At 36.3% G+C, this 25115-nt stretch overlaps 1 protein-coding gene across 2 annotated transcripts in view; it reads left to right on the top strand.

Annotated features, from left to right (window-relative positions):
• Positions 1–25115, top strand: part of Tmem67 (transmembrane protein 67) — a 53516-nt gene that overhangs the window by 11252 nt on the left and 17149 nt on the right. For both annotated transcript variants that reach the window (XM_042673228.1, XM_042673227.1), the window contains 15 exons: positions 3294–3387; positions 5010–5109; positions 6729–6798; positions 6893–6967; positions 10004–10066; positions 12448–12602; positions 12715–12823; positions 13658–13744; positions 14071–14136; positions 15934–16090; positions 16875–16998; positions 18933–19038; positions 19786–19842; positions 21702–21800; positions 24773–24871. In XM_042673228.1, the coding sequence (XP_042529162.1) occupies positions 3294–3387; positions 5010–5109; positions 6729–6798; positions 6893–6967; positions 10004–10066; positions 12448–12602; positions 12715–12823; positions 13658–13744; positions 14071–14136; positions 15934–16090; positions 16875–16998; positions 18933–19038; positions 19786–19842; positions 21702–21800; positions 24773–24871 (1461 nt within the window). The remainder of the gene's footprint in view (positions 1–3293; positions 3388–5009; positions 5110–6728; positions 6799–6892; positions 6968–10003; positions 10067–12447; positions 12603–12714; positions 12824–13657; positions 13745–14070; positions 14137–15933; positions 16091–16874; positions 16999–18932; positions 19039–19785; positions 19843–21701; positions 21801–24772; positions 24872–25115) is intronic.

Raw genomic sequence — 25115 nt, 5'->3', positions numbered from 1 at the left:
TGGAAATAATAGTCTGAGCTGAGAACTTGACAAAAAGCTACCAATAAAAAGAAAATGATCCTAGCCAGGCACCAGTGGTTTATGCCTGTAATCCTAACTACTTAGAAAGCTGAGATCTGAGGATCCTGATTGGAAGCCAACCCAGGCAGTAAAGTTCATGTCTATTTCTTTTTTCAATAAAAATTTAAGATAATTTATGGCATTATTTTGTGTTTACCATTGTATTAGTTTCATATTTGTAACTTATGTAATAATATTCTAGGTTTTTCCTATACCATCTAGTATAAGAGGTTCAATTTTGAATGATGTCAGACTTTACCACAAACCTTTATTAGTGTACAATTTATTTACGGCTAAAAGGAAAGAGTCCCATCTTTTTGTATAATTTATAGGTCATAAAGTTCACTCATTCTGAATCATAACTTAAAATTTTAAAACTAATATTCTTGAATCTTTACTCTTTTTTTTGGCAATCTTGGGGCTTGAACTCAGGGCCTGGATGCTGTCCTTGAGCTCTTCAGCTCAAGGTGAGAGCTCTACCACTTGAGCCACAGCACCACTTCTAGTTTTCTGGTCTCACAGACTCTCCTGCTGGTCTGGCTTTGAACCATGATCCTCAGATCTCAGCCTTCTGAGTAGTTAGGATTACAGGTGCGGCTCCCGGCCTTAAAATTTTAAATATAGAGTATTTCAGAACAGGTAAGACAAAGCTATCAACCAACTCTGTTGGTCAGATCTTGTTGAATTTTATTATCGTTTATATTTGTGAATGAAAAATTGAATGAAAAAAAAATTTTAAATTAACATGATCTAGTAAGAAAAAAGTTGCCAGGCATCAATGGCTCATACCTACTCCTAGCCTCTCAGGAAGCTTAATTCAAATCCAACCTGGGCAGGAAATTCTATGAGGCTCTTATCTCCAGTTAGCCACTATAAAAGCTGGAAGGAGAGTTGTGTCTCAAGTGGTAGAACTCTAGCCTTCAAGCTCAAGGACAGTGCACAAGCCATGAATTCAAACCCCAGGACTGCCACACAAAAAAAGAAAAAGAAAAAGAGAAATGTCAGGTGCAGTGGCTCATACCTGTAATCTTTTTTTTTCTTTCAAGTTTTTTATTGTGATTAAGTGATTACATAATTTCCCAAATTTCACAGTATTGTGGGATAATGATGCTTAGTTAAAGTCACAAACACATTCTAATTTTCATGGGGCAAATTGTCTATCGTGGTCTATAACATTTATGAGTTCTATGAGCTTTGCAATACAGTTATTTCTTCCACATTGGATGATAAGTACATTTCTTTTGTTTTACATAGCATCAGCTATTCCCTGTTCACCACTTGTTCCCTTCCTCCCATCGCTGCCATTGAGTTGTTTAGTTCATTTTGATCAATGTCCAGACCAGCTGATGGGTCTCACTGTTGTATGTTTTTCCCTGATTCCCTCTAGTTCTGTGTCATCCTCCTGGTTTCCCTCTGGTGTGCACATATATACCATATATGTGATCAGCAGCATGGAGTTATTAGTAGTGATTGGACCAGATGAGTGGAAGTCCTTTGTTTCTTAAATCTTGTTAATTTTGTCATATCACCTTACGTTTTGGATTTAACATCCACTTATCAGGGAGACCATGTGCCATTTGTCCCTTTGCTCTTGGCTTGCCTCACTCAACATGATTTCTTCTAGCTCTATCCATTTCCCTGCAAATGCCATTATTTTGTCCTTTCTAATGGCTGCATATTATTCCATTGTATATAACAATTTTTGGATCCATTCATCTGTGGTGGGACATCTGGGTTGTTTCCATATCTTGGCTATTGTGAAGAGTGCTGCAATAAACACAGAGGTGCTTGTGTCCTTGTATACTAGTTCCTGTTGTTTAGCATAGATGCCTAGATGTGGTATGACTGGGTCATAAGGGAGGTCAATATTTAGCTTTCTGAGGACCCTCCAGACTGCTTTCCAAAGTGGTTGTATAAGTGTACATTCCCACCAGCAGTGTAATATGGTTCCTCTTTCTCCGCATCCCCTCCAGCATTTGTTGTTGGCTGACTTGAGGATGTGGGACATTCTGACTGGGGTAAGGTGTTATCTCAGGGTTGTCTTTATTGGCATTTCCTTCACAACCAGGAATGGTGAACATTTCCTCATGTGTTTCTTTGCCATTTTTATCTCTTCTGAGAAGTCTCTCTTTAGTGTCCTTGCCCATTTAGTAATTGGTTTGTTGGATTTGGTAGGGATTAGTTTCTTGAGTTCCTGAATATACTGGATATTAACCCCTTGTCTGATATATGGCTGGTAAATATTTTTTTCCCAGTTAATTGATTGTCTTTCTAGCTTGGTTGCTATAGCTTTAGCTGTGCAGAAACTTTTTATTTTAAGGTAGTCCCATTTGTCAAGTCTCTCTCTAATTTGTTGTGACCCTGGGACTCTGTTCAGGAAGTTCCTGCCTGTGCCTATAAGTTCAAGTGTGTCTCCTACTCTGTCCTGCAGTAGTTTCAGAGATTCAGGTTTAATGTTAAGGTCGTTAATCCATTTTGAGTTGATGTTGGTGCATGGTGATAGGCTGGGGTCCACTTTTAGTTTTCTGCATGTTCATACCTGTAATCTTAACTACTCAGCTGAGATGTAAGGGTGCTGATTCAAAGCCATCCTGGGCAGACAAATCCAACGGTTTTTATCTCCAGTTAACCAGTAAAAAGTGGAAGTGGGCTGGGCATAAGTGGCTCACACCTGTAATCCTAGCTACTCAGGAGGCTGAGATCTGAGGATCACAGTTCAAAACTAGCTGGGGCAGGAAAGTCTGTGAAACTCTTTTTTTTTTTTTTCTGGGGACAGGGGGTCTGGTCGTGGGGCTTGAACTCTGGGCCTGGACGCTGTCCCTCAGCTCTTCAGCTCAAAGCTAGTGCTCTACCACTTGAGCCACATTGCCACTTCTGGCTTTTTCTGCTTATGTGGTACTGAGGAATTGAACCTAGGGCCTCAAGCATGCAAGGCAAGCACTCTACCACCAAGCCACCTTCTCTCCCTCTGTGAAACTCTTATCTCCAATAAAAAACTACCAGAAAACTAGAAGTGGCGCTGTGACTCAAGTGGTAGAGGGCTCATCTTCAGCTGAAGAGCTCTGGGACAGCACCCAGACCTAGAGTTCAAGCCTAAGGACCGGAAAAAAAAAAAAAAAAAGTGAAAGCGGAGGAGTGGCTCCAGTAATAAAGTGCTAGTTTTGATCAGAAAAGCTAAGCAAGAGTAAAAGGCTCGAAAAAATTAAGAAGTTTTTGTTTTGTTTTTAATTTAGAAAGGTGTTACTGAAGATGGCTGGAACTGTATTTCTTGCCCTAGTGACTTAACTGCAGAAGGAAAATGCCAGTGTCCCCCTGGACAAATTTTAGGTAAGATTACTTTTTTTTTTTTTAAATAAAATGGTGGTGGTGATTTTTTACTTGAGTTTGTTTTATAATGAACGTTAAATAGTTTGGTGATTTATAATATTATTTAATTTTTTTTACCCATGCCTATATGAAGCTTGGACTCAGGGACTCTCAGCTTTTTCCCCTCATTGCTGACAGAAATTAGATTTTAAATTAACAGGTCTTTAAATTTTTTTGTAAAGGAAGTCATTCATATATTACTGAACAATTGGAAATTGGTATAACCTTTTGGGAGAACAAATTGACAACATTTACCAAATTTTAAAATTCAGGCCATCTTTGTTTAATCATTGCTCATCTAGAAATTTCTCATTCAGATATTTAATGGTATGTCTGAAGAAGGGTATGCATACATAGATTTTGAGGCTGCATTATTCCTAAAAAGATTATAAACAGTGTAACAATCTACCAAGAGGAGATAACTATGGTATATGTATACAGTGGCAGAGAATACAGCCACAGAAAATAATGAGAAAGCTTTCCACATCTTGCTGTAGAAAGAAATCCAAGTTATGTTGAACAGAAAAGGAAGAGGCATTATTTATTCCTTTATCCACCAATATTTATTGAGTACTTGTAATTATGTATATGTGTATGTGCTTATATTTGCATAACCTATTTCTGGATTCATAAGAAACTGGTAACAATCTTGCCTGTAGAGTGAAGAACTGAGTGTAGAAGGGTAAGAGTGGAAAAAATCTTGAAATAGGTTCTGACCATATTAGCCCAGGGTGACCTCAAACCTTGAATTCTCAATCCTCCTGCCACAGCCTCCTGTCTGCTAAGAATACAGGCATACCAGTTATGTCTATATCATTCTTTTACATCTTTTCCACAGTATTTTATTTTATTTTATTTTATTTATTTATTACTTATTTATTGTCAGTTGTGGGGCCTGAACTCTGGGCCTGGATGCTATCCCTCAGCTCTTCAGCTCAAGGCTAGTGCTCTACCACTTGAGCCACATTGCCACTTCTGGCTTTTTCTGCTTATGTGGTACTGAGGAATTGAACCTAGGGCCTCATGCATGCAAGGCAAGCGCTCTACCACTGAGCCACCTTCCAGCCCTTCCACAGTATTTTATAGCATAGAGATACGCTGTTAGATATTCTGTTAGGTATTGATTGTTTTCTAACAAATAATGCCTCAATGAATATCTTTATACACATGTACAAGTATGTCTGTAGGTTATATGTCTGAAAAGAAAATTGTAATGCTGCATAGAATATTTGAATTTAAGATTTCAATAGGCATTATCAGAAGCCCCTCAAGTTATAGCAGTCCCTACAAATACTGTTTCCCCATCCCATCATGACAGTAGGAAATTTTTGAAGAAAAATGTTAATTGATTTGTTATTATGACTTGAAAAATTAGTTTTTTTATTTCTTCATATGGGAATGGGGACTACTTTCCCTTTCTATACTTTTATTATAGTGATTGCTTGACATGCCTATTATGTAAACAATGTGCTTTGATAATTATTTTAATAATTATAGGTGAGTTTATTTAATATTTCTGAGTATATAGAAGTTTATCTGTTTATTATGAGTTATATCTTAATTTTACTTTTCAATTGTTTTAGTGGAAAGAAATGTCAATGGAACATTGTTATCCCAAGCAACTTGTGAGCTTTGTGACAAAAATGAAAATTCTTTCACAGAAGCAAACACTTTAGGAAACAGGTTAGTAATACACTAGGAGCTGACTTTATTAGTGTCACCTTACATTTTTGTAATTTATTGTAAATATATATTAATATCGATTGATATTTGTTATCATCTTACATTTTTTGCATTTTGGAAAAGTATTTTCCTGTCATATCACTTGTTACTCATGATCCAAAGGAGGGTAGAGGTAAATATTAACATATGTAGAAGCTGAGGCCCAGAACAGAAGGGAGGTTAAGGTTCAAATCTTGGTGAAGTTTATAGTTGTTTGACATTAGTAGCTCAGTAAGTCCCAGTCCTTTGTGGAAATGTACCACCCACTTTGTGAAGAATAATGACTAAAAAATAAATGGGTAGCCAGGCACTGGTGGCTCATGCCTGTAATCCTAACTACAAAGGAAGCTGAGATCTGAGGATCATGGTTCAAAGCCAGCCCAAGCAGGAAACTCCATGAGCCTCTTATCACCAATAAATTACTCAGAAAAGCCAGAAGTGATGCTGTGGCTCAAGTGGTAGAGTGCTCACCTTGAGCAAAAGAAGCTCAGGCACAATGGCCAGAGTTCAAGCCTTAGGATCCCCCCCACCAAAAACAAAAAAAAAAAGCCAGTAAGTTCTTAGCACAGTGTAACATTAGTCACTTAGCAAAAGTTATTTTTGTTTGTTATTATTTAGTTTTTATATAGCCTGAAGTATAATTATGCCCCAAATATGGTACGGAACCTTTCCTTTATATATAATAATGTTACATAGAAATAGTAATATATAACATTGTAACACTATTTTATATAGTATCAACAGATTGACCTGAGTTGCAGCATCCAAAACTGCCTACTAAACCCGAGGTTTTCCCCTTGTAATACTTCCCAAGCCTAATATATTTAAGAGTAGGTTTCAAGAGGGAATAATACTCATCTTTTTAGCTTATGATACCTTTTTACTTTGTGGCAGATAAAATAAGAAAAGTATATTTGAAGCTGGGTGCCAATAGCTCATGCCTGTAATCCTAACTACTCAGGAGGCCAAGATCTGAGGATTGTGGTTCAAAACCAGCCCCGGCAGGAATGTCCATGAGACTCTTATCTCCAATTAACCACCAGAAAACCTGAAGTGGTACTGTGACTCAAGTGGTAGAGTGCTAGCCTTGAGCTGAAGAGCTGAGGGCCAGCACCCAGGCCCAGAGTTCACGCCCCATGACCGACAACAACAAAAAAAGTATATTTGATATGACTACCTGTAAAAATTGATTTAATTTATATGAGATTATTAGGCTCTTTTGTAACTTGATTGACTTTACAATGGGTACCCTTCAGTATTATTCATTCTATATATATTCCCATGAATATAGTTGGGAAAATAATCCTACTATTGTTTAATTTTATTGTTTTATACAACACAAAAATGATATAAAAGTAAATCAGTGTTGCTATTTTGTTTAAGTAACAGTATAGTGAGTTAATCTGTTTTATTGGCATTTAGGAAGACTAGTAGTTCTCAAATTATGTATGTTATAATTTACTAACTTAAAAAAAATTTGTAGTATTGAGGACTGAACTCAGGGCCTCATACTTGCTAGGCACATGCTCTACCACTTGAACTATGCCCACATTCAAAATTATTTTTTTAATGTCAAACAGGTGTGTCCGATGTGGTCCAACATTCATCAATACCAGCAAGTCCTGTGCATGTTTAGGACCAAACATTCTAGTAAGGATAATCACATTGATAAAGTATATATTCTCATTTCAGTTACTTCTACCTTCCATAAATAGGTTTATCTTTTTTTTCCTTCCATATAAAGACAGGGGGATTGTGTTTCAGCACTGCAGGGAATTTTCATCAGCGTATAATTTCAACAGTACGTCAAGGAAAGCTTGTAAGTATGCTTTACTATTTTGTTAAGTCATGAAGACATTTTCTGCATTACTTTGGTTAATTTCAGGCTGAAATGCAAAGTATTTCTGTGTATGTCACTTTGAAACAGAATTAACCTAAGAAATATTAGTCCTCCAGCTCAGCCTTATAATTTATAAGTATAGTGCTAGCTTGTCTATGCTCCTTGCTTTTCCAGTGAATTTCACTGTTTAAACTGAAAATGTCCAATGTAGGTCCTATAAAAATTGTAATATAGGGCTGGGAAGGTGGCTCAGTGGTAGAGTGCTTGCCTAGCATGCATGAGGCCCTGGGTTTGATTCCTCAGTACCACATACACAGACAAAGCTGGAGGTGGTGCTGTGGCTCAAGTGGTAGAGTGCTAGCCTTGAGCAAAAAAAGTTCAGGGACAGTGTTCAGGCTCTGAGTTCAAGCCCAGGACTGACCAAAACAAAACAATATATTATAGATTAGAGCTCCACAGACTCTAGATTTTAACCCTAGATTTACCAATGATTAATTTTGTGTCCTTGGACTTTGGACTACTTACCATTTCTAAACTTGAGTTTATTATCTGTAAATCAGATACTATACTTGCTTACACTGCAGTGCCTATAAGTGGCACCTAGAAGAAATTGTGACTCTTTTTATCCATTCATCCAGATTCCTTGTTTTATAGATGAGAGCACTGAGAACTGACTGAGCTTTTTCAGCAAACAGTGATGGTAACAAGGCTTAGGTGAAAAAAGGAAAAGTGGTTGAATTAGGTTGTTGCTTTTCTTCTTTCCTTTTCTCTCTCGCTTCCTCCCTCTCTCTTTTCTTTTCCTTCCTTCCTTCCTTCTCTCCCTCCTTCCTTCCTTCCTGCCTTCCTTCCTTCCTCAATTCAGTCACTTCTACCTTCCCATAAATAAGTTTATCTTTTTTTCCCTTCCATATAAAGACAGGGGGAGTTTGTTTCAGCACTGCAGGGAATTTTCATCAACGTATGATTTTAACAGTACGTCTTTCTCTTTCCTTCCTCCCTCCCTCCCTCCCTCCCTCCCTCCCTCCCTCCCTTCTTTTTTGTGGTGCTGGTGATCAAACCCAGGACCTTGTGCATGCTAGGCAAGCATTCTACCACTGAACTATATCTTAGCTCTGGGGTGTAAATGTATTGGAACTGAGGAGCTCACAAATCCTAGGCAGATCTTGGGATAGTCAGCAGGGTAGTAGTATCATCAGTAAGGAAGTAGGAGTGATTGGGAAGAGTGTGAGGCTACTGAGATGGTAGAATCTGGATCTTGATAAATTAAAAAAAGTCTCTTTCTTCAATGTAGTCTGGTGGGGTGACAAACAAGTACCAAGTAGTTCCAGAAAGACAAAATACATACTAAAACAAGAGCTTACATAGAAAGCTCTGAGATCATCTGAAAATTTACTCCTCTATAATAAAATGCTTGTCTTCTGGGCATTCTTCCCCAGTCTTAGTGTGTGATTATCAAACTTGACTGCCACTAATTTGCTTTCTTTTTCTTTTTCAAGTAATTCAAGTTGAATCACTTTGCTTTTCCTACATGGTCTGAGATGCCCAATCATTTAGAATCTTTTCTAGTGTGGTATAGATCCTTAGTCTTAGATTTTTCCCAAGTATTTCTAAATTCCTGGCTTAGAATATAAATAAAATGATTGGGCAGCTTTAACCCTCTCATTGTATGTGGCTCCATTTTGCATACATTTACAAGTCCTTCTGCCATTGCTTTTCCATTTTTATCATTGTTTAGATGAGTATCTTCAAACTTTCTTCTATGCATTTATTAATCTCATAAGATGGAAATATTTACCTGAGAGATGAAAATAGTGCTTCCAATTTTTATTTTACATTTCTTTGATATGGTACCAAGTTACATATAATTTGATTGTGTATCTGTTCATGTCTAATTACTGTAATGTGTTTCTTAGTGTGTTTCATTTTTTTGTTTTTGTTTTTTGCTTTTTTTTCCTAGAAAGATGTATAGATTAAAGCAGTTATTCTTAGCCAGAGAATCTACAGCCCTATGTGTGTATGTATGTGTTACTAGGGTTTGAACTCAAAGCCTTGGTTTTGCTAAGCAAGTACTCTACTACTTGAGCCATTCTTTTTTGTTGTAATTTATTTTTCAGATAAGGTCTCACAGTTTTTGTCTATGGCAGCCTCAGACAATTGCTTTTTACCTTAGACCTCTACCTCCCACATAGGGTTTACGGGTCTGTAAGTCTTTGTTTTATCCTGGAGAATCTGTTTGATTTCAGTTTGGAATGAAAGATGTTCCAACAGTGATTCTGATATCCTCTATTGCTTGAGAAGCACCTTTTGGAAGATTTTAAATGTTAATTACTCTGTAAAATATTCTATTTCTTAGAAATCATTCCTTAGAAATCATTTTTCTCAGATGTTATGTATCATCTTGAAAAGTATTTACAGGGGCTGGGAAGGTGGCTCTGTGGTAGAGTGGCTTGCCTTGTATGCACAAGGCCCTAGGTTCGATTCCTCAGCACCACATAAGCAGAAAAAGACAGGAGTGGCGCTGTGGCTCAAGCAGTAGAGAACTAGCCTTGAGCTGAAGAGCTGAGGGACAGCACCCAGGCCCAGAGTTCAGGCCCCATGACCTGCAAAAAAAAGTTAATTAAAAAAAAGAAAAGTATTTATAATAACTGTAGACAGCAAATGTTAACCACTCAGAATGTTCACTCAATGTAACCAAATGTTAACCCAGTCAAAATTTGTTCTTTTCTTTCCTTTTTTTTTTTTTTGCCATTTTTAGTTTTTCCATAAGTGAAATAGCATATGTGGTTGTTTTGAATTACAGCCATATTTTTTTTCTTTTCATTTCATATGCAGTCCAGTCTGTAATAAATCATATTAATTAGACTTAATTCTTAAGATTCCATTAGATTCTATTTTTCTACTGGCATTAAGAAAGATTCATTAGTCATTTTTCATTTAGCAATATACATATTAATGTAATCTAAGCTGTAGAGTTGAGTCTTCCTTTGAACTTTAAACTTTATTTTTTCTTCACAGGGTATATCTTTAAATTCAGAATGGTTTGCAAAATATTTGCAATCAACCGCATCTGCATGTTCGGTAAGTCTGAATTTTTAAAAACACTCTTATTTTCTTTGAAGAATTGTGGTGCCATTTTCTACCCAGATAAAAATTCTCTCAGTTTTCTTTTATTGTACTGGAGATTGAAGCCAGGTCTTGGAGGGTTTTTTTTCTTTTCTTTTTCTTTTTTTTTTTTTTTTTTGTGGGCATGAGTCTTAAACTCTGGGCCTGGGCGCTGTCCTTCAGCTCTTCAGCTCAAGGCTAGAGCTCTACCACTTGAGCCACTTCTGGCATTTTTCTGTTTATGTGGTGCTGACGAATTGAACCCAGGCCTCATGCATCTGAGGCAAGCACTTCACCACTGAGCCACCTTCCCAGCCCCTGGGAAATCTCCAGACCTGGAGATTTTTAAGCATGTGCTTTACCACTTGAGCATCACTCTTAGCCTAAAAGTTTTCTCTCTTAAGTATATTATATTCTACATAGATAGGATATTTTATAGGAAAAATAAAGCCTTTCTGGTGGGCTAACAGAGAGTATGTAAAGAAACAATTATTCATATTATACAAATAGACACCTCTAGGCTTATCTGGCAGCAGTTGACAGTTTGAGGAAAGTCACTTAGTAAACATTTGCCAATTAGTAAACATTTATTGATTCCTAATGTATAGCAGGCCTTATTCTCCATCAGCTTAGATACTCCAGGAAAAAAAAAAAAAAACAGAAAAATGAATTCCACATAGAGTTAATAGTCTTAAGTGTCAGATTGCACTAAGATCTTGGAAGACAATTAATCAGGGTAATGAACATAAAAAAAAGAGTATAGGCATGCTGTTTTTAGGTAGGGGTGGTCAGGACAGGCATGTATTATGAGCAAAGACCTAAAAGTGAAATGAACCATGGAAATGTGTAGGGGAAGAATGGTCTTAGCAGACACCACAGCAGGACCAAAGGTGACAGAGCAAGAGTTCAGTCTGCTTCAGCAGACTGAATAGGGCAAGTGGAAAGTGATGAGTACAGAAGTGTAGCAAGTGGCTCTGGGAAGGATCAAGGGGTTTTCCTCTGAAAGCAGAATTTGTGTGCAAAGGAAGACATGATCTTACTTCAGGTTTGAAAGTATTGCTATACATGGAGAACAGATTTTGTTGGGGTGTGGACATAGCAGTTTCCATTGTTGAGAATATTGTTTTAATAATCTGAGTGAGGGAGAATAGAACTGTGAACAAAATGGCACCATAGAAATGAATGAAGTGCCTATCTTCATAGTTAGAAAATGGAGCCAATAGGATTTACAGGTGAATTGGATAAAGAGAGGAAAAGAAGTTAGTTCACTCTAAACTTTTTGTTTTGTTTTTTTGTGTGTTTTTTTTGGGGGGGGGTCCAGTCGTGGGGCCTGAACTCTGGGCCTGGGCGCTGTCCCTCAGCTCTTCAGCTCAAGGCTAGCACTCTACCACTTGAGCCACAGCGCCATTTCCGGCTTGTTTTTCTTTTTGCTTATGTGGTCCTGAGGAATCGAACCCAGGGCCTCAGGCATACGAGGCAAGCCCTCTTCCACTGAGCCACCTTCCCAACCCTACTCTAAAGTTTTGGACAGTTGCATTTTCCTGGTAGGGAAAGTTGAGAGAAGTTGAGAGGTTAACACACCCAGTTTGATCTTGTTTGGTTGTTCATAAAACAAAGTACTTATACAAAATGAATTTGATTATATCTGTCAAATCAAATATGCAAACTCTACTCTTCTTTGAGATGTAAATATTCTACCTAATAGGTTTTTTTTTGTTGTTTTTTTTTTTTTTTTTTTTTTCCAGGGCTGAGGACCGAACCCAGGGCCTTGCGTGTGCCGGGTGGGCGCCCTTCCGCTGGGCTAAACCCCCAGCCCCTCTACCTAATAGATTTTTTAATTCTCATGTTTTATATATATATATATATATATATTTTTTTTTTTTTTTTTTTTGGTTTTTCATGGGGCTTGAACTCTGGGCCTGAGCACTGTCCCTCAGCAATTGAGCTCAAGGCTAGTGCTCTACCACTTGAGCCACAGCACCAGTTTTCTGGTGGTTAATTGGAGGCTTTCCTGCCTGGGCTAGCTTTGAACCACGATCCTCAGATTTCAACCTCCTGAGTATCTAGGATTACAGGCATGATCTACTGGTGCCAAGCTCATGTTCTAAATTTTACTAAATTCTTTCAGTTACTTGTCTTTGTATTTTAGCCTAAAAATGTATAATTAAAGTACTTATTCCTTTTGCCTATATGGAGCATTTCTTTTCTACCAAAGCTACTGGAATGGTATTTGAAAGCAAGAAAATAAAAAAAGAATTAATACAATGAATAAAATTAAAATTAGCTTATTTTTCATATCAACTCTTGATTATACAATTAATATCATGTTATGTTTCTTTGCCATTGTTGTTTTGTAGATGTATGCCAACCTAACATCTTGTCAAGCTCTCGGAAATATTTGTGTGATGAACATGAATTCTTATGATGCTACTACATTTGATGCATGCCGAGTATTTCAGTATATCTTTGAAAATACTGCTGGATTAAGTACTGTTCATTCGATTCCATTTTGGTGAGGATATTTTGGGATAACTGCCATTTGAATCAAATGCAGCACAGTTACTTTTATGAAGATTAATAATAAGAGATATTTCTCGTATTAGAACAAATGTAATTGTTTTTAGGAGACAGAATCTTCCATGGCTGTTTTATGGAGACAAGCTTGGATTGGCACCTCAAGTACTCAGTACTACCCCTCTTCCTAGAAATTACAGTTTTAAAGAACAAAACCAGGTACAAGTCTCTAAATCAGTAAATGATAGCTACATTTTGATTTGCAACTTCCAAAGCTAATAAAATTACTAATCACAATTCTTAAGTTTTTAAGGTTATTTTAAAAAATTAGATACAAAACTATAGGTATCAGCTGTTTATAAGAACTAAAGAGCAGTTAGCTATCTTTCTGAAGTATATAGTTAGCTCTGGGTTATTGGATTGTAGCAGCAAGTAGTAAGTTGTAGAATAGAGATGCGAACTTCCACCACCAAATACAAAATTATCTCTATTCTTAATTTTAAGAAATATTTCCTAATATTTCATGAGTCTCTGTGATATGACCCAGCACTTTATAGGCTATAATCCACCTCCCGCCTTTTACTGTGGGGATTATACCAGGGTCTTGTGCTCGTTAATTGAACACTTTACCACTAAGCCATGTCCTCAGCTCTTTTCCTTTTTTAGATTGTTGTTGAGATAAGGTCTCACACTAACTTTGATGTGGCTGTTCTCAAATGTTATTCTTCCTTTCTCACTACCTCCCAAGTAGTTTGTATTACAAGCATGAGCCACCATGCTGAGCCCTACCTCTACCCTTTAAACTTGCCAGAATGCAGGAATGATATTTTTCCCCACGTTCAAACCTCTCTATTTAATAAGTTTGAAAGGAAATTTCTGTCCCTAATACTGCCTCTCAATTCTGAAGTAATAATTTTTAAGTTAAAAAAGTACAGTTCTCTTAGGTGTGAAAATAATTGAATTTATTTTTCAATTTAAAAAAGTAAAAATAAAAATATCTTACATAATGTTGCTTTTAAATGGACTATTTTATTGTTGTTTTTCTTTAATCAGAACACAAAACTGAAGTTTGTTGCTGCTTCCTATGATATAAGAGGAAATTTTCTCAAGTGGCAAAGTTTAGAAGGAGGTATTTTACAGGTGAGCATGGTTCTAGCTAAAGAATTACTAATACTTTTTAATTATGCCTCATGCAAACACGAAGTGTAAAGACTAGATAATTGCTAGCATCTCAATTACAAACCACTGGTAATTTTTTTTCTGATCCCTTAAATAGGAATTTCTTAAACCTTTTTTTTTTAAGTTTTTACTGTAAATATAACACAGATATTTCCCTTAGCTATCCTAGCCTTACTACATTATGTAAGTGTTAGAGCATATATCCATGTGGGATCTAGAAAACTCTTGACTCTAAGCAAAGAAAATGTTTGTAAGAAATATTTATCACTTGTATTCTTTTGCTAAAGCTTTGTCCAGATACAGAGACAAGACTAAATGCTGCTTATTCTTTTGGAACAACCTATCAACAAAATGTAAGTTTGAACTACAGTGGACAGTCTGCATTTTGTCTTTATTTTTGAAAATATATCAGCAACAATTAGAATGGCATATGAAATTTTGAACTCCAGTGAACTCAGTAGGGAAGAAACTATATTATTAATATAGTTTATTATTATTTGTTCACAGAAAACACTAATTTAATCAGGAAGAAGAGAGTTCCTTGTCATCCATAGGGTCTTAAACATCCTCAGGGTCTCATAGTCAATTATTTATCTACTCTTTTTAGTATTACAGGTCTTGAAAAGTAATGATACTTTTGAATAGTTAAAAACATGACCTTATTTTTAGTATCTTCACTCTAACCCCCAATAACAAATGAAAAGACATCTTTTTCTCTCCCTCTTATTTTCCCCCTTCCTTTCTTCTTTTTGCATGACTTTTCATTTTGGAATTCAAATATAAAGAAATATTGTTATCCATTAAACATCTGAAAGACAGGTAGTAGTGAATAAAAATGTTTTCTTGATAAAATACCACATATACATACATAGAACAAAACCACAACCTAAAATACCATCATGCAAACCAGTTGAAGAAAATAAATAACTTTTTTAACAGTGGTTGTCTTGGGTGGCTTTATTTAGGGTTATTTTTGTTTTATAGTTTCTACAATTTTGTCATGTAAATGAACTAACTTTTTTTTTTTTAAATAGCTTATATGTTACTTTTTCATTTTATAAAAGAACTGTTATTGTATGTTTACATGGGCTAGGAGAATCAATACTTGTTAAGTACCCAATACAGTGTACATTGTCCCATTTGATTCATAAAATATCTATGTGAGATTCTCATCTGTTCTTCACAGATAATGAAATGGTGCTCAGTAAGATTAGATAATTTGTGCAGTCTTGCATCAGATAAATTGTAAAGTAAATATTCTGTTAGGTTTGAAACCATGGTAATTACATATATCCTGGCCTCAGGTTCATAGCCTAGTAGGCAAAACAGCTGTATTGACAAATATAAAAATTTGCAGGGCTGAGAATATCGTAGAGAGCTTGCCTTGCATGCATGGGGCCCTGAGTTTGATTCTTCATCACCACATAAGCAGAAAAGGCCAGAAATGGCACTGTGGCTCAAGTGGTAGAGCGCTAGCCTTGAGCTGAAGAGCTGAAGGATAGCACCCATGCCCAGTGTTCAAGCCCCATTACTGACGGAAAAAAAAAAATTGTGCCATGGATATGTATAAGATACCAATTCTCAGGTAAATATACAAAGGCTCACAGAGTTAAGTGATTCTTGGGCTTCTATAATGACTATTATAGAATTCTGCATTAAACAGAACTCAGCCTATAAGGAAATGTCAGGCAGAATCTGCATTTACAACATCAGAGAAAGAATGGTATAGCATAATTGGGAACTGCAGTAGATTACTCTGAATACATGGCCATAGATTTGTAGAAAGCAGTGAATAGTTAAGCTCTGCTAAAGGGAATCAAGTCATTGACATTATTGTCCATCAAAAGAACTGAAATTTTATTCCATTGGACAATAATGGTTTTAAAACCTCTGCACTGATGTGCATTTAATGTTGGGAATGAAGGTTTATCTTCTCCATATGTGCTCTAGAGGTCAAGATCAGAGCAATTCAATACTGTTACAGTTTGAGGGCATTGGGTTTTTTTCCCCTTCAAAAAGAATCATATTTACGAATTCATGTTTTAGAAGTCACACATAGATATACTTTATTTTGAAAACCTGAAATTTCAAATATAGTAAGTAGGCTTTTTAAAAGTTGTGATACTTTTATTTTTAATTTTATTTTCCAGTGTGAGATTCCTATGTCTAAGATCTTAACTGACTTTCCCACTCCTATATTTTATGATATTTACCTTGAATATACTGATGAAAATCAACAACAAAATATTTGGGCCGTGCCTGTGTTAAATCTAAATCTGAAATACAACACAATGTTTGTTAACCAAGGTAAGACATCTCACATACTATACTTTTTCTGACCACAAATCAGTAAATAAATCACCTGCATAATTTAATAAACCACTAACAGAAGGTTGCAGATTCTATTTTTTTTTTTTTTTTTTTTTGTCGTGAGGCTTGAAATTTAGGCCTGGGTGCTGTCCCTCAGCTCTAGTGTTCTACCACTTGAGCCACAGTACCACTTCCAGTTTTCTGAGTGGTTTATTGGAGATGAGTCTCACTGACTCAGATCTCAGCCTCCTGAGTAACTAGGATTTCAGGTGTGAGCCACTGGCACCAGGCCAAAATGAGGCTTTTTCTTTCTTTTTCTTTTTCTTTTTTTTTTTTTTTGCCAGTCCTGTGGCTTGAACTCAGGGGCCTGGTCACTGGTGCTGAGCTTCTTTTGCTCAAGGCTAGCACTCTACCACTTGAGCCATTTGGCTTTTTCTGTTTATGTGGTACTGAGGAATTGAACCCAGGGCTTCATGAATGCAAGGCAAGCACCCTACCACTAAGCCACATTCCCAGCCCGAGGCTTTTTCTTCAAGCTGTTCTTAATCTACTTTTTGGACTAATTAATTTCTTTCATTGTTATCCATGCTATAAAATCCAATTGATTAAAAAATTCAAACATTTAGAAGACATTCAAGTGAGATAAAGATGTCAATAATTTCTTATAACAGTAGCTTTTGTTTTTTGATCTTAAATGTGTTCAAAAAACTTCTTGAGAGCCATCTACCAATTCTAGAATATTTTTTAATGCAATCTTCTTTTTCTCTTTTTATAATAAAAGATAGCAGTCCTAACAAGTGGCTTCTTACTCGGCGCATTTTCTTAGTGGATGCAGTGAGTGGACGAGAAAATGACCTAGGGAATCAGCCAAAAGTAGTTCGAATTGCTACCCAAATATCACTGAGGTAAACCAATGTCTAATGACTAAATTAAGTTTGAAGTGTATGGGAAAATGTCATAACGGAAATGGAAAATGTTTTTCAGTAATTATCAGATAAAAGCAGAGACAACTGAATTGGAATAATACATATCCTTATCTTAGGTATTTCTAGAATGGTACAGACCAATAAAGGTGAAAACCCAATGGGGAAAAGGTGTTATAACAGAAAAACATGTAGAGTTAGTTAGGTCATACTTCATCTAGACCTAACTACATGTATTAATAGAGTAAGAAGCTAGGTACCAGTGGCTCACACCTATAATCCTAGCTACTCAGGAGGCTGAGATCTGAGAATTATAGTTCCAAGCCAGCCTGGGCAGGAAAGTCTGTGAGACTCTTATCTCAAGTTAACCACAAAAGGCGGAAGTGGAGCTGTGGCTCAAGTGGTAGGGAGCACTAGTCTTGAGCACAAAAGCTCAGGAATAGCATCCAGACCCTGATTTCAAGCCTTAGTACTGGCACCAAAAACAAAACAAAAACATAAACAAACAAAAAAGGAAGAGAAGATAAATACCAGTGAGCTGAAGTGTGTATCTTTTTTTGTTTTGTTTTGTTTTTGGGTCCGGTCGTGGGACCTGAACTCTCGGCCTGGGCACTATCCCTCAGCTCTTCAGCTCAAGGCTAGCGCTCTACCACCTGAGCCACAGTGCCACTTCCGGCTTTTTTTCTTTTTGCTTATGTGGTGCTGAGGAATCGAACCCAGGGCCTCAGGCATGCAAGGCAAGCGCTCTACCACTGAGCCACCTTCCCAGCCTCTGAAGTGTGTATCTTAATATGAGCCTTCTGAATGATTGTTAGCAGTTCAGTCTCCCATTCTCATTTCCTTTCATGGCTATTGTTCTAGGTTGACCCAGGTTAATTAGCAATACAGTACTTCCCTACATCCTTTCTTAGGATACTCTTAACTGTGATGCAATCTTAGAGTAGAAGCCCAGGCTCTCTTGTCTTTTCCAGTGTAAAATTTCTCTCACTGAATCATAACTGATTCTCACTCTAGTATATTATGGTGTATACTGTGAATACCCTTAGGAAAAGCAATTTAGATTGATATATATGTATGTATGTGTTTGTGTGTGTGTGTGTGTGTGTGTGTGTGTGTGTGTGTGTGTGTGTGTGTGTAGCACTTTAAAGCACTTCAATAGACACTTTTCTTTTTTTCACTGTTACTTTGACTCAAAAGTTACCTTATGAGATAAGAATAACACCATAGCTTCATCATGTGGCCAACTGAAATCCAAATGTACTGTGGTTTTAATATTTCCTCATTCTGTTAGTCTAGTATCTCTAATAAAAATGAAATAAAGTCTAGTCAAGCTTGACTTGTTCTTGATGAAACCATGCCAGCACTTTCTGTTTTGAGTTCACTTACTATATAGTACTGAGGGAATATATTTGGTAAAATGTACTCTGCTTTGTACCTCAATTGATACTAGATGTGACACTTTTTTTTTTCAAGAATCTTATATGAAAGTCAGGATATTATCTGCCTTTCTAATGGCTTCATGTACCACTACTCTTTAAGGATGATTTACAATGTTTCAGTAATTTCCTTTGTAAGTTTTATTAGACCTGGACCCAAAAAATTCTCTTTGTGTTTTGGGTTGGTATTTTTTTTCTGTTTTTTTGTTGTTGTTATTTTGATAAGGACAAATACTCTAATACTGAACTAAACACATTCCTCAAAAGAGTTTCTAATTGATCTCAGAGAATATACTTTAATATTAAAGTTTTGACCACTTAACATTAGGTAATATTGTTATATTTAATCTTTTCTAGGTCTTATTCACTGGTTAGTTCTGAGATCATCATGACAACCTATATTGCATGTAAAAGAAATGATAAATTATGCTTACAGGCCTAGATACATTCATAATTATAAATGTATTTTCTTGTAAATAGCATCTACCTTGTACCCAACACAAAAAATGGAAACATATACCCTCCCTTAATCACCATTGCCTACAGTGACATTGACATCAGAGATCCTAATAGCCAATCTGTGAAGGTGAGTTCTTTACTAATCAGTGCCCTTCTAAGTGTAAACATAATGCTGATGTAGTTTACATAATAGTCAAACAACAATGTTTTTTTAAGTTTTTAGCAAACCCTATTGTCAAGTTTTACTAGTTTTAACTACTAATGGTGAAAGGTGAATTCTTATGGATCCTCAGAATAATAATACAAGAATGAATTAAACTTTTCAGTAGAAGACTCACAAGTAATTGAACATCTCTGTTAGAGACCAGGGCATGATAAGATATGCAACATCTGTTCCTGTCCTTTCTGGAACACTTTGCCTTTTGTCTTCTTGCATAAGTAAACCAGACACAAAAGATTTATAAATGGGCATATGTGTGTTCACCAATCTAAAGCCCATTGAGTAGGGATACACTTAACATGCAGAAGGAGATTAAAACCACAAGCTTTATAGTTAGTAGTGTTAAAGTAAATAATGAGAATAAAGTTTGGACTTGCAGCCACAATTCACTACAACATAGAAGGGCTTCCATGCCTGGGAGGGCATGTATACACCAGAGAGACACCTTGTACCTCCTAAAGGCTGATCCTGAATGAGCATGGAAAGGTCTTAGCTATGCACACTTAGTTCTTTCTCTCAATTTCACAAGTCCCATAATGCTTTGAAGAAGCTTAAGTGAGAAAGACATCCATCTACAAATTTATTTTTTATATTAAAAGTATGTATATGTTATATAATTTCAGTAAGGCTAATTTGTTTTCTTTTAAATATCAGCTTTCTTTCTCAGTCAAATATGAAATGAATCAAGGAGAAGCCTATGTCCAGACAGATGTGAGTATATATTAATCTTTTAAAATGTTTACATTATTTTTCATTAAGGCATAATTCCGAATAACTAATTCAAGCTAATAAAAAGATACATAGCTTTAGATACACAGAAAGTTGTCAAAGTTTGTATTTGCCATATACTCTTGCTCTGACCAACACTAATACTGACATTTTATATATCATATATATATATATATATATATATACCATATATCATACTATATGATAATCATACAGTGATTGTAATCAAGAAATTAATATTGCCAGGTAGTAGTGGCTTATGCCTATAATCCTAGCTACTCAGGAGGCTGAGCTCTGAAGATAGAGGCTTGAAGCTAGCCTAGCCCTTTACCTCTAATTAGCCAGCAAGAAGGCTGTAGCTCAAATGGTAGAGCCCTGTCCTTGTGTGAAAAAGTAAGGGATGGAGTTGAAGCTCTGAGTTCACATACACAAAAAAAGAACCAGGCACTGGTGGCCTATGTTTGTAATCTTAGCTACTGAGGAGGCTAAGACCTAAAAGGCAACCCAGGCAGGAAAATCTGTGAGATTATAACCTCCAATTAACTACCCAAGAAAGCTGGAAGTGAAACTGTGGCTCAAGTGGTAGAGCATTAGACTTGAGGAAAAAAGCTCAGATACAACTGTCACCAAGGCCCTGAGTTCAATCCCCATACTGGCAAACACACACACACACATATCAAAGTACTTCAGTAGACCCTTGATGTTATTATTTATTAGTGGTGATAATAATTTTGTTTCTGCAAGATAGTTTCTGCAAGGTTCTTATCCATATTATTCCATTTGTAGTTAACCAGTATCTCACGAGATACTTTGAAATTATGCAAATATCCTGCTTATTATTTTGCCTTCTAATTTTAGCATCCATTAATGATCTTTCCCTGCAGAAAGTATTATGTGATATTTGCCTGATCATGTTTTTAAGTTTTCCTAATTCCCCTTATATTTATGAATTGAAATGTCATTGCTTTCCCATTGCCCACTTAGTTTATTTATTCAGTTATTTCTTTAAAGTAGTATATACATGTTGATATTTATTTTTTTTATTAATAAGTGGGGTTTTTTTTTGTCGTGGGGCTTGAACTCTGGGCTTGGGCGCTGTCCTTGTGATCTTCAGCTCAAGGGGAGCGCTCTACCGCTTGAACCACAGCACCACTTCCTGTAGATATTTATTTTAGGTGATTATAATCAATTACTGTTCATTTTCTTGCTCAAATTTCCTCAGATTTGGCCAGTGAAACTCTACCATGGATCCTGTGGCCTTACAACTGCCCCCAACTGTGCCATTCTTTGAACACTTGTTTTTTCTCTTTTGTGCTGGTACTCAGGGCCTGGGTGCAGTCCCTGAGCTTTTTTGCTCAATGCTAGTACACTGCACTTGAGCCACAGCTCTGGATTTTTGCTGGTTAATTTGGAGGTAAGAACCTCTAATTTGTTCAGCCCACTTGGCTTCAAACATCGATCTCAGCCTACTGAGAAGCTAAGATTACAGGAACAAACCACCAACACAAGCACTTCTTCCTTTTTTTGTGTGTCGGCTGAGGAGCTTGAACTCTGGGCCAGGGCACTGTCCCTCAGCTGTTCAGCTCAAGGCTAGCACTCTACCACTTGAGCCACTGCGCCACTTCTGGTTTTCTGGTGATTTATTGGAGATAAGAATTTCATGGACTTTCCTGCCCAGTCTGACTTTGAACTATGATCTCAGATCTCAGCCTACAGAATAGCTAGAATTACAGGCGTGAGCCACCAGGGCCCAGCATGCACTTCTTACTTTTTATTTACAGTATTTTTAAATACTGATGAGAGGAATCATACTAATTCTAATTTTTTTTCCTTTTTTTTAGATTGCTTTGGGTGTGTTAGGTGGACTAGCTGTGTTATCATCTCTTTTGAAGACAGCAGGGTGGAAGAGGCGCATTGGAAGTCCTATAATTGATTTACAGGTATCACAGGAATTTAAAAAATAACTTGTATTTTATAAAAATTACTTTGGACCCTTTTCAAAAGATATAGAAGATGAGTAAGAAAGTTGCTTTACATTTCTTTGAGTTGTAAATTAAATTAGCATAAGTATTGCTAAATCATAGTATACATACATACACACCTCATTTTCTTCCCATTGTGTTATATGCCAGTCTACATTCCCACTGAGATACATTCTAGTTTTTGCCCATCTTAACACTTGATGTTTTGCCAACCTTTTCATTTTTTTCCAGGCTAATAGTCATCATACCACTATTGATTTTACTGTCTCTTATTATTCTTTGTATTTTTATATGTGTGTATATTTTTTTTGTGTGTGTCTGTTTTGGGGCTTAAACTCAGGGTCTGAGTGTTGTCTCTGACCGGTTTTGAGCAAGATTAGCATTACCACTTGAGCCACAGATCAACTGCCAGCTTCTGAGTGGTTAATTGGAGATAAGAGTCTTACTTTTAATTACTCAGTTCTCAGTTCTTAGCCCCCTGAATAGCTAGAATTACAAGCATGAGCCACTGCTCATATACTTTTTTTTTCCAGTCATGGGGCTTGAATTCAGGACCTGGATGCTGTCCCTGAGCTCTTTTGAACAAGCCTAGTAGTGCTCTACCATTTTGAGCCACAGCTCTACCATTTTGAGCCACTACTTCTAGTTTTCTGGTGGTTAATTGGCGATAGGAGTCTCACAGCTTCTCATGCCTAGGCTGGCTTTGAACTGCAATCCTCCTGAGTAGTTAGGATTACAGGCATGAGCCACCAGTCCCTGGCTTCTTCGTATCTTTCAATCACTTGAGTTTTTCTTTGTGTGAATTTCCTATTTAGACCCCTTAACTGTTTTTTCAGTTAGGCTTATAGTTTTTCTTGTTTATATGAAAGACTTTTAATAAATATTAATAATAAACTTAATAAATATTAATCCCTTTTTTGGTTTTAGATGCTTTTTTCCCAAGATATTATTTTCTCCAATTACCTGTTATCCATGTGGTCCTTTATCGATAAAATTTGATTATTGTCACATTTCAAATTGTGTCACAAATTTGACACATTTAATTTTGATATTATCACACCTATTTTTTCTTTTATTATCGTATCTGATTTTACTGTCTTATTAAGGAAAATTTTCCTATCTTAATACCCCCAAAATATTCCAAGTTCATTGTATCGACTTTGGTGGCTCTCTACCACCTGAGACCTCTCTACCACTCTCTACCACCCTGAAAAATAGAATCTTTTTTTTTTTTTTTTATTCTGCTAGTCTAGACTGAAATCCTCCTATGTATACTTCCTGCATAGCTGGGATGATGGGATAACATGTTGTAAGTGCTTGCCCAGCTTTAAAAAAAATCATTGTTTTTATAAAGGTGATATACAGAGGGGTTACAGTTACATAAGTCAGGTAAAGAGCACATTTCTTTTTGGACAATGTCACCCTCTCCTCATTCCCATGCCCAGTTTTATATTGCTTAAGATAGGATCTTACAAAGTCTCTTGCCTAAGCTAACCTCAAAGTATAATCCTGAGTATTTAGAATTACAGGTGTGTGCCACCATGCCCAACTCATTATTTAGTCTTTTTAAATTAAAAACAAAATATGCCTAGCCATGTTCCAGGGAATTTTAAAAGTTTTATGTATATAATTCATTTAATTCTTTCAATAGTGCTATGAAACTATGTATTAATGATATTACTACCATCTTGTACATGCTGAAATAAGATAGAGGTTAAATTTTCTATTCAGCTTTTTCCAACAAAAGTTACTGTATGCATTTTACTGATGAAAATCATGAGAAAAGGCTACATGGTAACTTCTTTAACAAGGGTATCTTAACTCCATGTGCTAAGGAATTGGAGCAGGAGGGTTTGATTTGATGTTTGAAATAGTCAGGAAAAGCTCTCCAAAAAATTGAAATGTATGCTGAATTATTTGTTCCCTAATAGTCACTGAGGACCTACTGTCTGAGGGCCTGGCACTCTATCAGAAAGCAAACACATCTCTGAGGTCTGTGCCCTCAGGGATCATGAGAGTTTGCCCAAGATAGAAAGGGAAAAATAATGCTCCTTTCATCCCCAAAGTATTTGAGATTTAAATATAGAGTAATTAATCACTGAGTGGTTACAGTTAGTGAAAGAGCTAAATAAAAAGCTAATTTGGGTCCACATTGTAAAGGACCTCATGGCTTAAGAATTTATATTTAAAATGAAGAGAGTTAATTGTATATTTTTAAGAAAGGAAGTAACATAATCCAATTTTAATTTTAGAAAACCAAGTCTGGTGCAAATGTGAAAGATAGATGTAGTGCAGATATCCACCAAAAGAAAATTTGACCCTCCCCCACAGTATAACTCCTGCTTTCACTGTATTTCATGTGGGTATAAGTTGTGCAGGGGAAGGGGAAAAACAAATCGTTTAAATAGGGATACAGATAGACCCATTGCAACAATGAGATGTACAAGTCGGTATGTCGAAAACAAACTTTACAACTTTGGTGTGGTGGGGGGAGGATTGGATGGGGGGGGCGGGGGGAGGATGGGAAGGGATGGGAAGGGGAAACAAAGGAGGAGGCTACAATGCTTGATAAGAAATGTACTCATTATCTTGCCCATGTAATTGTAACCCCTCTGTACAGTATTTTCACAATAAAAATAAATAAATAAAAATAAAAAATAAAAAAAAGAACATGTGAAAGCAGTTTCCACTTTCTTAGTGAAAGATTAGAAGGGTGAAAGGAGACTACTGGGAACGGAATGAAAAGTAAGGATCCAAAAGGTATGTGCAGGAGAGGACTCGGTCCATATAATTTATGATACATAGATTCATAAAGAAGGCTTTAGGCTTGAGAAAATTAGTGGACAGAATATTATTAAAAGTAATATTACTTGGAAAAATGGTAAATGGATGGAGGGAGTCTAACCATTATAATTCTTTTTAAATTGCAGGCAGTGATGAAATTCTTGATGTACTATGCTGGTGATCTGGCCAATGTGTTTTTTATCATCACAGTGGGAACAGGTCTTTATTGGCTTATTTTCTTCAAAGTGAGTGAGTTTCTAAATTTAACCTAAATGACAATATCTGAATAACTGGCAAACTCAGTTTATGAGAGAACTATTTTTTTCAGTTCAACATATCAATTTATTAGTACAGTGCATCTTGATCAGTAATAATAAATAGTTCTTAATCGGTATTACCCCTTTCGTCATTCTCCCCCATCTCTCCCAAGCCCACACACACCCTCAAGTTGCCTGGTTCTATTTTCACATGTGTACATTGAGTATTATG

This window comes from Dipodomys spectabilis, unplaced genomic scaffold, assembly GCF_019054845.1.
Source record: "Dipodomys spectabilis isolate Male_0828 unplaced genomic scaffold, ASM1905484v1 ptg000783l, whole genome shotgun sequence".
NCBI lineage: Eukaryota > Metazoa > Chordata > Mammalia > Rodentia > Heteromyidae > Dipodomys > Dipodomys spectabilis.
This window is presented reverse-complemented; position numbering and strand designations above follow the sequence as displayed.